The sequence below is a fragment of the Nothoprocta perdicaria genome, unplaced genomic scaffold (genome assembly GCF_003342845.1).
Source record: "Nothoprocta perdicaria isolate Ctin4 unplaced genomic scaffold, notPer1 scaffold_262, whole genome shotgun sequence".
Lineage (NCBI taxonomy): Eukaryota > Metazoa > Chordata > Aves > Tinamiformes > Tinamidae > Nothoprocta > Nothoprocta perdicaria.
In genome coordinates this window covers 770,939-784,525 of record NW_020455491.1, presented here as the reverse complement: position 1 = coordinate 784,525, position 13,587 = coordinate 770,939, and the positions used below count along the sequence as shown (strand labels likewise).

The window sequence follows — 13,587 nt, the reverse complement described above, 5'->3', positions numbered from 1 at the left end:
GGTAAGACTACAGGTATTTTTTGGAAGATAACTTTTTGGTTTAGACTGCAAATTGATTTTGGTGGCAGTGCTGTGCAAAAGGAAGAGTCTCAGTGAATTTGAACTACATTTTTTTTCCTTTACAAAACATGTTAGGAATCCGTTCAGCACAAGTACAGAATTAGCTTTAGCTTTAAATTTAGTCCGGTCTTTTCTATGTTGGTTTTTATTGACAATACAATCTTTCTACACTAAAGCATATCTTATTAATAATCATGATCTGAGACGTACAGCRGGAGTGAGGGCTGTACAGAAATCGGAGGTCAACTATAACATGGAAAACAGATTTTTTTCATGAGTTACCTCAGTGTTTGTGCTGCAGTATTGTAGATAGTCTATAAAAAGATTAGTGTAAACATGGTATGAGCTTTAGCCCTTTTTGCTTTAAATATAAGTTAATTTGTATTTGAAAACGTCTTGAAACATTTGAAAATTTGAAAATGAAAAACTTGTAAAGTATGTCTTGAAAAATGGGCACTGATTGAAAAATGGGCAAATGATCTTRCGCATTTTTCCTAAGCTGTGTTTAACAGTAATTCAAGTCATTCCATCTCTATTRTGAAGAGAAAGAATCATCCTGTTCTGTAAAGATGTCAGTTGTCCACTGTCTGCAAGTTATAGAATGCTCCTGAAAATTTTAATTTCTAGCACCTAAATTAGGATATTAATCTGTAATATTTAATGGCAAACATTGCACTCATTTTTGTAATAATCTGTTAGTTTCTCTTTCCTCTTGCCTCCAACCYTCACTTTAACCATCAAACCCTTTTCATGTACAGTATGATACTTTTTGGTCAGCTGTTTACCTGTACAAATTGTTTAAAAACTTTTCAGTCATTCTCACATMTGAATTTCTCCAAAATATGCAACTCTGAGCCATTTTTTTAAACTATGCCCAACMGTTTTCCCTTCCAGCCTTTTTTCTCTCTCAACGCAAAGTCTGACCTAGTCATCTCAGACATTCAGTGCGTATCATAAAATTTTTTATTTCATATTTACATTCTTAACAAAGCATCAAGCCAAATGCTTTCATTTTCACGCTCACATTTCAGTGAGCTCTAAACACAAGTTAACTGCTATAAGATCACCACTAAATTCCAAATCCACCCAAACAGATAGGCAAATTAGAGGGCTTTACTCTCAGAAGTACAAAATATTTTAATTACACTACAGGCTCCCCCCTGTTTGGGAGTATTAGTCACATCTATTTACAGTTTGTCCATTTAACACCTAATCAACAAGATGTAAATTAGACCATCCAAACATTGCTATTAGGTTCAATTCCTCCCAATACACTGAACAAGGTTACAAGACCCTTTTCTTGTGCTTTTGAGTTGCACTGAGCACTACAGAACTGGGTAAGGAGAATAGCATCAGTCAACCATGTAGATTACCCAGAGACTACATATGGAGTATTACATCCCAAGTTACAAAAATACACAACTTCTGGATGAAATTTGCTAGTTAATATACATTTACTCCAGAATATGAATACAAATAACTTTTATATATATAAAAAAAGCTAATAATACAAGAGAGGCATGTCTGAGAACTAGAATTGTGTTAAAACCACTACTGTGTATCGTAGGCCTCAGCATCATTTAGGATCTATACAAATTTGTATTTCTAAAAGGTAATATCACTGTTATGCAGCATAAGAGTTATGGGAGATAAAGTTCTATGACATGGTTTGTTAATTTGAGCCACTTACACAGAACAAAAAGACCAAGAACATTATGATCCAGTAGCTTCAAAAACAAACAGCCATTTCTTCAAGGCAGCCTTCGATGCAAATCAGACCAATAGGTATATGCAAATCCCTAATATTTACAGTCAAAATACAGCATCACTCTACAATTTTCTTATAAAACAGCAGGTAAGGAGTTGATGTAGATGATGATGTTGGAGAAAGAGAATTCAGAAAGTCTTTTTCTTCTGTAACCTTCACTTCAGAATCATCAAACAGCAACCACTTTCCTTCGTACTCTTTGAGGCTCTGCAGAACATACAGAGCTTTGTTTTCTAGTCCACTGAAAGCAGCACCGTTTTGAGCGCTGTGTTCTGAATTGAATTCCACATTTCCATTTGTACTGCTAGACTCAGAATTCCTGTTTTCACTAACTACATTAAGAAACTTATCAGGATTAGCTGGTTTGTTATTGTACAGGTCACAGTCAGGCTTACTCTTCTGTCCCCCAAGAAGTCCAACAGGTTCCATGTTCTTTTTATTCAAAACTTTACCAGGCTGTGCATTTCCATTGACTCTAAAAGAGACTTCACCATCGTCATAGTCTTCAGCAACAGTTCTTGCTTCCTCCTCATTCAGTGGTTCTGGTTTAATCATTTCGTACATTTGGTCAGTGATGAAATTTCCCTTATCTAACTCTAGACTATTAATATCTGTAATTTTGACAGAAGCTGTGTAATGTCCACTACTAATGGTGATGCCACTGTGCATTACCACTGCAAATAATCCATAGGTGTCATTAGTTGGTTTTGTGCTCCACTCTTCTAGTGACAGCTTGAGCGGCGTCAACAAGGGAGTGTTTATCTTCGAGAGCCCGCCGTAACAATCAAACCTTTGGAAGAAAAATAAAGTTAGACCTCGTGCTACATCATGCCTTCAGGTGGCCCATGTACTGTGTCTACTAAAAAGACACAGGAGATCTGAACAKAGGAAGTTGCTCCCTTTCCAACTGAAAGTGTTACGGACTAATTGGTGCATATTTAACTATTTTAACRGTCTCCCTTTTTCTGAAACATCAGCTACAGTTTTAAATAGTGACTAAAAAAAAAGTTAGGTTTCACTTCCTGCTTTCCATGTTTGAAAACTCTTCAACATAATAACATCCAGAATGAGGTTTTTTTAAATARACTTATGAAAATTTATTAAATATGGACTATATTCTCCCTTCAGATAACTTGAATGTTAAAAAATGTGGGGCWTTTGCTTTAATAATTTTTCCTTATACCATCATAATGCCCTGTAGTGTATTTCCAAGCAAAGAATGGTTTAATTATTAACATTCTTTGCTTATTACTAGGGATTTTGTATTATCTGTCCTAYATTATACAGTTTCTTTACACAATTATTTAGCTGACTTTGAAAAAGCATTTAATGTTCCAGAAATGTTTTGTATTTTGTTCACAGCCCACAAAGTTAGAGTGCAAAAACTTTAAATCTTTTCACTATAGCAGATGTCTTCCAAAAAGTTTGAAAATATAAACACTGAAGCTTAATCAGCTGCTTTACATTATTGTATGTTAGTTTCTTTGAACACAGTCTAATTAATCCCTGTGTTTTATTTAATGATACTTTATACATCCTATAGAATTCGGTGATGTCTCGGTCCTTCTCATCTCTTAGGATGTTGTTGGGGAAAAGGGACAAGCCCTGCAAAACTTAGGCCACAAAGAGCTAATTATTATTATCCAACTTCTCTTTTATCTTAACCAAGGACTACAGCTATTTTTTAATCTGAAAAAAATGTAGATAGAGCATAACAATATAGGCATAATYTGAGTAGTATTTTTTCTGAGTTTAGTTTCTATTCTGCTATGCTTTTTAAACATGTAACTTAATGTTCATAGACATAAACCCTTACAAATACATTTATACACACAGATTTCCTCCATCACACAAGTGTAATTGAAATCTCATTTTAGACCTAGTCTTACCATAAACTTTTGACTAAACCAGGAGAAAAGAGCATATTATCAGAAAAACAGTAAGTTTTAATCTTCTGAAAATCCCTTTTATTCCTAGCCAGCAGTAGAGAGATTCAGAAGAGAGTCAAAAAACAGAGAAACTGTTTACTGATAGTCTAGATCAGAAATCCAGTTCCACCCAAGCACACTGTGACAATCATATGAATAAAAAACATTAAAAAAGGCTCTACCTTTCTTCYGACTGAGATCCAGCATCAGAAAGATTTGGAGAGGAGGAAATTAGAGAGGAAATCTTTTCCTATTAGCTTTTTGTTCTTCTTAATGATAAGAATCTGAAGACAGAAAAGTTGCATGCCCAGTACTCTGCCTCCTCTGCCTGATGCACAGTAGCTCATGGACAACAAAGTGGCTTTCTGCCACTGCATATGCCAAGGTCGCGCAGTAGTGGGACTTCACCCACCGCACTGGATTAATACATCTCAGCTTAATTCTTTTAAGGGTCTAAAATAATTTATTTTACTGCAGCTCTTCTAATAGTGAAGGGTGCCAATACTCCAAATGGAAAMGGTTTCTAATGGCATTTGTACTACCTTCAGCAAATCTTTAAAAATAAAACACACACACCTGCCTTCACCTGCTTTCGTTTCACAGGTCAAAAATCTAGTTTTCTCAGCAGCAACAGCTGGTAAATTTCTATTACAGAAAAGCTGAGTTAGGTGTTACCAGTTACACATCCGCTCTTAGTAGCTTCTGAGCACTCTTTCCTATAAAGTATATCACTTTGGAAGCCAGCAATGCTCCATTAATGGTCAAAGTTTACACTGCTTTCTGCTTCATTTCTCATCAGTTTTGATAGGATTCTTATTGAAAGCTCAGTAAAGTACAAGTGAGAAGCAGCCAAGGTTTCATAATTTGTCTTGCAGTTAGGACAACCAGGATAGGAAGATTGTTAGTTTAAGGGAGAGYAAAACAGTCTTACAGCTTCTAGGGAGAACAAAATAGTGCAGTCCCATCTATGAAGAGACTAGTATTTTTACCATAAATATAGTTTACCTAAGGAAATAGTTATATATAGTTAAGTATACAACTGGGGGAGAATTCAGTAACTCTCCAATAAACACCTTAGGACTGAGAAACTCCAGTGTCTGGGGTAACCCACTGCTCTGGTTCACCCTTCCTGGCTCTTCCCATTTGATTTGCAGCGTGTTTATTAATCCCACTGTAGCTGCTTAAGAGTAACATGGGTTTGTCTGACATAAAATTGCCCAAGCCAAAAACTKGAAACAATTTAAACAGCTTTTACTACATCACTGACTCCAGTACTGTGATTTTTCCACTCTTACCCTTAATCCCCGGCTGCTAGCACTTGGCAGAAAATGCATGACATGATTCAAATGGCTAGGAAAACTACAAGAGGGAAACTAGGCTAAGTCTGACCCAGCTATAGGTCTGAATACTCTGATCAAGSCCTTGGAAGATTACCAGGACAGAAGAGGTGAGTAGTTTGGGAAATGTCTCTTTAAATCACAAGCTGCAAATACTTAGAGAAGCAAGAAAGGGGCAGATATAGGAACAGGGTGAAGATCTGTAATGTTCAGGCCTCCTCTTAGGAGGACATCTCGGGCTCTATTTTTTTGGATAACCTCTAACACTAGGATTCCAGCTCCTGTCAAGGACTGCTCAGTAATAACCTAACAATTGTTTTTAATGCTGGATTTAGTTGGCTTGCTTTTCTCTACCTTGTCATGACAGCAGAATCATTATGTTCTTATGACACGATCTCTTCTTGCGTGCAGAAGTGCTGTTAGCAGGCATTACACACATGTTCCCTTTCTATTCTGTCAGACAGTATCTGCTTTGAGGAGTATCTAGACCAGGCTCAGTGAGAACTCCACTTTTCAAMATCTTAGCAAGCTATCCTTAAAAAATAATATAATCCTTGCAAATATAGGTTATTATAAAAAAAAGTTTATCACAGATATGTAAACTATATTAACTACAGCTTTTACCAGCACTTGTTTACAGAGAGGATCTTGTGACAGATGATCTCTCAAAATGTTTTGTATTTGTATGGTGCCAAAGGGCTTACAGTTTTTAAATATATTATAAACTAGACTTCAGTGAGGATCTCAATCAGTAGATTTACTACTTTGAAAGTCTAAAATCAACTAAATACAAAGTCCAGGGAATTACTATATATACAGAGAACTTGGTGTATATATAAGGCTGAATGAGTTTGTGGCTGAATGACTTTGATCACCAAAGAGCTCTGTTACGTCTCAGAAGCGCTGAGACGTCATCAGAACATCCTCCCTTTACATGAGGTTTTAAAGTACAGGATAGGCAGTTGACACAGAAAAGTTGACACATGTACAAGTTACTTTCAATGAATATGAGAAGATGAAAATAAACGTGAAGTCTAGAGATGCTACTAAAACTGTAYTCTTAAAAGGCAGTCAGCTTTGCAGTAATTTTCTAAAGGATTCAGGGGACATTTATACTATAAACAAGTTTATCTTGATAAGTCCTAATGTTAYTTTAAACTATTTCTCTGCTGAGATTCAATAGAATCTATTGAAAAACACTGCTTAAATTATCATGGTGGTGTTCTATTTCTGTACTAGATTGTGAGATTAAAAGGGTAGGTCTCTTTGGGGCTTTTTATGAAATAAATACCTTTATTCATACTTAGGAGTTTAGGAGAAAAAATATAATCACTTTTTTTTAAAGGATTTCTACAATATATAACATTGATGTGTCATTGCTAAGCAGCTGAGTATTAATGACATTGATACTGTTGTGTTTTAAAGGAATGGATCCATTCTTTTCTGTAACGTTATATATTTAAAAGGTTTACCACCTTTTTTTCCCCCAGAATTGTAATATTCCCATTCAGTTACAGACTAACGCACTGCTAGCTCTGATAATGAAATTGAGTTTTGTGCTCATCACTTCTGCTAAACTGCTTAAACCTACCTCTTAACTTGTGCAGATAGGTGATACTAAAATTAAGCGGTAAACAAAATTTTATGGAACACTGGGATTTCAGGCTGTACTGGAGACACAGTTTATAAAGTTAGGAATTTATAAAAAACAAACAAACAAAAAAACACTTCTGAAGGTGTAGTTTCCTGAAGATAATTTCAGCTGCTGTCTTTAATAACRAAAAGCCTTCATGAAATTAAAGGCTGTGTCCCACTGATTTAAATTCAATGTAGAAGTCTGTTCTCGTTTTTAGAAAATATTAAATATTTTGATCTCTTCTGCTAGATTTCTCCTCCAACAGTACATTGTTCATAATATAGCATATCTGTAATACTCACTCTAAGCCACTAGCAGCAAAGCACTTCAAATGAATTGTTATAACTTCAGGCATTTTATCAAACAAGAGGCTGCGTTCTGCTTCTGTGTAATGATGGCAGTTTTCACAGAAATATTTATCYTCTCCCACAATCCTTTCCACTGATGCAAACTGGGAAATTGCCCATTTTAGAGTCTTCATTTCTGTTTTTGGCTCTGGAGAAACTATAAGAGAATCATTACATTCACAGATATTTACATTTCCAATGCCACCCCCACCAGAATTAAACAGGCACATGTTCACACATACAAACAGTTTAGACATGTTCAGGAATGAGTACTCATACTGTAAAGAGTATTCAATAAATAGATGATCTGTCTGAATTCTGTTGACAGACCTAGGAATTGGATACATGTATTTGATTCAAGACAAACCTCCGAAATTATCAGAAAGTTCATTTGTTTCATTTCACCCTCATGGACAGCTTTGCACTGTTAATGATAGTATCAGTAGTGTTTTACACAAACACACACACACACACAATGAAGTCCTTCAGCAAAACAGGAAAGGCAAAACTAATAAAACCTGCTCCAAATTAAGATGACAGGAGCTAAAATTAGTTTAAAACTAAATTTTAAAATATATTGTCACACATTTGCTTAGTGCAAAATTGTTATTACAAATCACTACATTACTTTTGAAATTAATTATCAACTAAGTGTATATAGATATATCACTAATAAGTGTGAAAGATATCAAAGGAATTCAGAGTTAATATTTCCAAAGTATTTGGAATTAAGGTAATGATAGTAAAGAAATACTCAGAAAAAATGAATTCATACACACACAAAAAGATTTCTGATTTATTTTTAACAAAAGTTGCAGATATTTTTTCTGCTTTTTGTTTATAAAAAATTCGCATTATCAGACCCAAGTCTGAGAAAATATCTGTTTATAAGCAGAGAAGTGTGCACATACAAGACTGCAAGTAGTCTATGTCATGGGCTAAAATCTGAGGCAGCATTAATACTGCCTGGATCCATCTACATGATCAGTGCTCTGTTTCCAAAGTCTAAAGTTAACCAGGACACGAGATAAGCCTCTAATTTGAAGCAGCACAAACAGGATCACTTTTCTGCAATGAACATGGCCCTGCCCTTCATCAAGGCAGTTTGAAGCAGACACACACAGCTCAGCCTTCTCCATCATTACTTACTTTCAGAACTCTCCTCAGTTTTAGAAAGTTCATCTTCTTGCACTGGGACGCTGATGTCCTGAAAGTCTTCCCTTCTTTCAGTGAAGCACTCGCACTCCAAGCATCTTGTTCTCAGGACTAACTGGCCCTGGAACAGTTTCTCCACTAGTTCAAAAACGGCCAGCTCTGGACCTAGAGAAAACATAGGCCAGGTTACTCAAGATGCGTTTTATTCAAAAGGTAATACAAAAACTAGGTAAAGGTTTAGTTAAACAGTTCAAGATTAGGGKGTGTGTGTGTGGGGGGGTGTATATACATACTTGTATATAAAAACAAGTACAGAATAAGTTCTTGAGTATTTTTCAATTCTTAAAACTACGATTTGATATTTGGGAAGCTCTTTGCTATGCAATCTGAAGACTGACTTCCCATGCAGTAATTTTCTAATTTTACTGAATTTTAGACCGTACATTCACCAACCTTCCTTATTTGGTTCTTTTTCAGATGCTTTTTCATTATGGCTTTCCACAGGAGACACTGGTTCACAACATTCTTCTTTAGTATCACTACCATTTTCACACTTGACGGATGATGACTCTTCTAGCTCACAGCCATCACATTCTTTCACTGGGTCTTTGGATCCCAAGTTGGTAGTTAACTTTCCCAGACTATAAAATTTGGACAGAATACTAGGCTGTTTGCATGACGATTTTAACCAGTTCAGCCTAAGCCGTGACTTTTTCTGTGTTGGCTTCGCACTCTCGTTTTCAGTGGAACACTTGGCAATGGCATCGGTTTGATTTTCTAGCTTTTCTCCCGTTGCTTTCCTCTTTGACCTGGTTTGTCTTTGATTTTCTTCAGTATTTTGCTCTTTTGATACTTTGGATTTTTTCTTGGCATTGCCGCCTTCAGCATCACTTTTTCTTTTCCCATTTCCTTTCAGGAGTTTATCTTCAGATCTCTCTCCAACCTGGCTACTCGGTACATTATCCTCCTCCTCAGCGGGACTGCTAGTTCCATTGCTCTCAGTGTTTTGATTCAGTTTTTCCTCCAGTTTAGCTGTAGGTTCTTCCACCGACAGTTTGTTCAGTTCTTCCTTCTTCAGTATCTGACATGTTTCTTGAATATTACCTAGGATACACTGCAAAACTTCCTGGGCATCATGCTGCAAGTAGCCTTCATACATTGGGTTGAGCTCTCTATTAAAAATAAAAGTAAACAAACAAAACTATGATGACTAGTTATTCTTTGCTAACTAGTCAACATGACTTGAGATATATATTAAGGAAGTTTGTATTTAAGAACAAAAAGGAAGTCAAAAGCAAACACACAAAAACACCCAGGGGAGGATTCTCCCCAGGGCTAGGTGAAAGTCCTACCCAGGCAGCTAATGGCCTGATGCAGAAGAGAACGCGAGTTCTACAATTGCAACCTTTCAGTGATCCTTCTTAGGTTTGTTAGAACATTTGCATACTCCTAATTAAATACTTTAAATTCACTGATGCATTSAAATTATATTCTCACAAAATCAAGATTCACTTCAAATTTATTATGTCAAAGAGGTAACAAAATAACACAAAGCTCTTCTCAGAAACATAGAAAAACTTATTTCTTTAAATGTTATTCCAAAGTTACAACTATCTGCCTCCCATAAGTCTCTAACACTGTATTGGATAGTTACAATGACCTCAAAACTTTAGGTGAAAGTTCTGACTTTAAGCTGGAATGTCTTTAAGGGAATATGTACCTAAGGGTATTTAGTAGCCTCCGTGGCTGAGTAGCAAGTTCATCTGTGTATTTCTCTGGATTTAAGAGAAAGCTGGCTTGAAGYTGTTCAACTGACAGAATCAATGAATGCAAACTGCAGATTAATTCATAGCTTGCCAGTGGATCTTCTTTGCAACTTCCCTGCAGAAAATAATGTTAGAAAAAATGGTAACGATTTGAACTTTTCCTCTCATTTTGCTGATTTTCTATTTATTTGCAGAATTTATCTGTTATGAGAAACAAGTGATTCTCAGTCAATATATATGGCTTTTTTGCCAGGAGAAGACAAATACAAAAGCCAAGAAAACTGTTCAAAAATCCCAAACAACCATCTTTAGCTAAACTCCAATTTCTATCCAGTTAAAATAATATCACATTATCTTTGTATGAGAAATATGGTAAGATATGGGGTGTTTTTTTTCATTTCTATTAAAAAGTCMTTACAGAATGACTTTAAATGGCATTACAGAAAGCTGCACTGCAAATCTTCTYACATAAAGGAAATCATAGATTATTYTATACTCTTGGCATATAGCCTCACTTGCAGGTAAAAGAACATATGGTCAGAAATGCTACCTTTTCTGATTTTTGCTCTCCTTCATCCTTCAAAGATTCTTTCTTCTTTGTAATGATATTATATAAATGCTTTACTCCAGTTTTAAAACCAGGACAGAAGTACAGCACCTGAAAGCAAATTTTGAAACAAGATAATAGCTGATAAAGAAGTTATTCAAAATATATTTCTGCACTTAAGATCAAATTAGCTTTTATCTCCCAAGGCTGCTGCAGAGCACGCACAGATAGAGAACTGCTAATGGCAGGGAGGTGGCCAGAGTGTGTAACCTGACAGATGACTCAACCAAAGCAATCTATGGTGCATGTATTTCCTGCAGTATCATCTTTTCTTTTCCCAGCATAATTACACTCCCTCTATACAATATCTAGACGTCTTCTAGATGTTGTCATACACGGAATCTCACCTGCTTGTGCGTAATCAAAAGATAAATTATGTTTCCAAAGCCCCTGAGCGTGGCCTTACCTGAAGTATGCTGTTAAGGTAGCAAGTGTTTCCTAGATTGTTCAAGCCCACGAAAGGCAACATGGTGTCCTTCTTCTCGCAGCTAACAAGGGATGGAGGCTGTGGTGCAGGAACAACCTGATCACTGTTAAAAAAGARCAAAGAGTTATGAGAGAATCTGTGAAAGTTACTCCTTCAAGCACACGTGCACTTATCTCTCCTGACCATCTACCATCCTGGGACTGGCTTAAACTAATGACTAAATAAACATTTATCAAAGCTGTGTTAAACTGTTTCTGAAATTCTCAGTGCAGTTACACTCCACTGAAACACTTCCTTCTAGCAACATGCACAGAAACAGACAGGTTTACAAACAGGCAAATCTGCCACTATTTCCAATACGTATTTTTGAACAAGCTTRGGATACTGGCTTAAGGAATGAAAGTATTCTCTTTTGGATGCTACAACATGTACTATTTTCCTATTACTATCCCTGCTCCAGATTCATATATAACTGCCTGAAAACATACTGAAAGCGTAAGGACAGTTTAGGAAGTGAACATGGTGCATTTTAAGCGTTAATGCACTATTATTCATAACAAGAATATATCTTCACATCTTCAATGTGTCTATATTTTACCATGATCAGACATTTTTTTCTTTTCCCATTAACACTTCCTCACTATCTGCAATGAAATGCACCAACTGACTTGCTGGAGGCTTGAAATACCCTAACGAACTTTAGTCAGTAGCATGAATAATGCTTTTTGTAGCCGAAACAGGTTAAAATGCATTTCTCAACAAAGCAAGTTTTATGGGGAAAAATAAACTTTTTTTTTTTTTACGCTTTAAGTAGTTCATTGGAATTACAACCTTTTAATAAAAGCGAAATAACAGTAACTTCCACAAGTTCTTAAGAAGTTTTGCCACTTAAACAGCCAAAGCGGGACAGATTTATTCACTTATTTTCTCAAGGGGCTCCAGCACAAGTTACTTCAGCTACATCACCGAGGGACAGGGCTCTATTTAATACACGTTGAAAAACACACAGGAGCGAGCGGTTAACGAGCGGGTGGCGGATGCACCACRCGCCGGTTCCCGGGGCGCCGCTCCGTGCGTTACGCGCCGGTTCCTCACACCGACTTGCCGCACAGCCCGCCCCGCGGACTCTTACGCACATCTCGGGGCCGCGGTACTCGGGGCCCTTTTGTTCATTCTCCTGCGCCTCCGCGAAGTCCAGCGCTCTCTTGGCCTCCTTCTTCGGGAAGAGCTTCAGCGAGAGCCTGTTCTTCTTGGCGGGGCTCCCGCGCGCGGACGCGCTGCCCTCGCTCGGCAGCACCCCGGGCATTTTCCCCGCACGAGGCCGCGCGCGGGCGCCGGAGCCGCGGCGGCACCTGTCAAGCAGCGCGGCCGTTACCAGCCGTTACCAGCCGCCCCTTCCCGCGCGCTCCCGCCGCCGCCGCGGGCCGCTGCCCTTCCCCGCCCGCGCTCCGCCGAGGGGCCCCAGGCGCCGAGGGCCGCCGCGCGGCCCGGGAGGGAGGCTGAGGGGGGCTGAGGGGGGCCCGGCCCTGGCGCGGCGCCTCCTCACCCGCTACATCCCCGCGCGGCCCCGTCCGCTGCCGCCGCCGCGCGGGGGGCGCCGCCCGCGCCGGGCACCCGCTCGCCGGTTGCTATGGAGACCGCGGGGCGCCCCGGCGCCGCGCTCCCCACAAACGGGAAACTTGGCGCGTTTTCCGCGGCGCCAGGACCCCCCGCCCTCAGCCCTCCTGGCGCCCAGGCGCTCGCGGGCGCCCGCCACGAACGCCGGAGCGGAAGCGGCCGCTGACACCCGCCGGGACTCCGGCGCCATGGCGAGGGGCAGCGCTGCRCGCCACTGCAGCGCGAGGCAGCAGGGTCTGGGCTCGGCGCGGGCCGTGGGGCAAGCACCGGGGCCGCGCCGCCGTGCCCGCAGTCAGGCAGCGCGGCGGGCAGCCCGCGGGGTCCTGCCTGGGCGCGCGCGGGCGCTCCTAACGGCCTGGCCGAAGGGCTCGCGCTAGCGAGGCGGGGAGGGAGGCGGCTGGGCTGAACCATCCCGCTGGGCGGCCCCTCCCCCCTCCCCGGCCGGGAGTGGATTGGTCCCGCCCTAGCCCCGCCCCTTGTCGCCTCCACCAATCAGACGAGTGGCGCGCGGCCAATCGCGGCGCGGCTGGGGCGAGGCGTCGCTCTCGCGCCGTTCAAACTGCCGCGAGGTGAGGGAGGGGGAAGGGGGTGGGATGTGCGCACCCCTTCGTGGCGCGGCGGGGAAACCCCGTGCCTCGAAGCCCCACCCCCACGGGGCTTCCCGCCACTGTGGGAGGGGGGAGGGGGCTGCGCGCGCCGTGACGTCGGCGCCCCGAGGGGAGGGGCGGCCGCCGGGGGGCGCCCGCGCGCAGGCGGCGGCGAGGGCCGGTTCGCGCCGGTTCGCGCCGGTTCTGGCCGGGCTGCGCTGAGGGAGGGCGCGTTTCCAAGTGCGTAGCGGAACTATATCGCTGTTTCCAGCCTCCTTTAATTCACTCATAAATCTCAAATTAACGACTAAATCCCCATGAGATCGGTGCTAAAAAACGAGGGTCGCGCAGT

General features: G+C 40.5%; 1 protein-coding gene across 2 annotated transcripts; it reads right to left on the bottom strand.

The window, feature by feature from the left end:
- Positions 1–1,281: 1,281 nt before the first annotated feature.
- On the bottom strand, positions 1,282–12,585 carry USP1 (ubiquitin specific peptidase 1). Of its 2 annotated transcripts, none has more exons than XM_026040726.1 (8): positions 12,578–12,585; positions 11,011–11,134; positions 10,548–10,655; positions 9,952–10,112; positions 8,685–9,403; positions 8,226–8,396; positions 7,032–7,233; positions 1,282–2,618 (listed from the first exon to the last, which is right to left on the bottom strand). In XM_026040726.1, the coding sequence occupies exons 2-8, from the start codon at positions 11,071–11,073 to the stop codon at positions 1,886–1,888; spliced, it is 2,157 nt and encodes a 718-aa protein (XP_025896511.1). In that variant the 5' UTR covers positions 11,074–11,134; positions 12,578–12,585; the 3' UTR covers positions 1,282–1,885. The 2 variants fall into 2 exon arrangements, with proteins under 2 accessions (XP_025896511.1, XP_025896510.1); XM_026040725.1 differs by lacking the exon at positions 12,578–12,585 and adding an exon at positions 12,168–12,353.
- Positions 12,586–13,587: the final 1,002 nt, after the last annotated feature.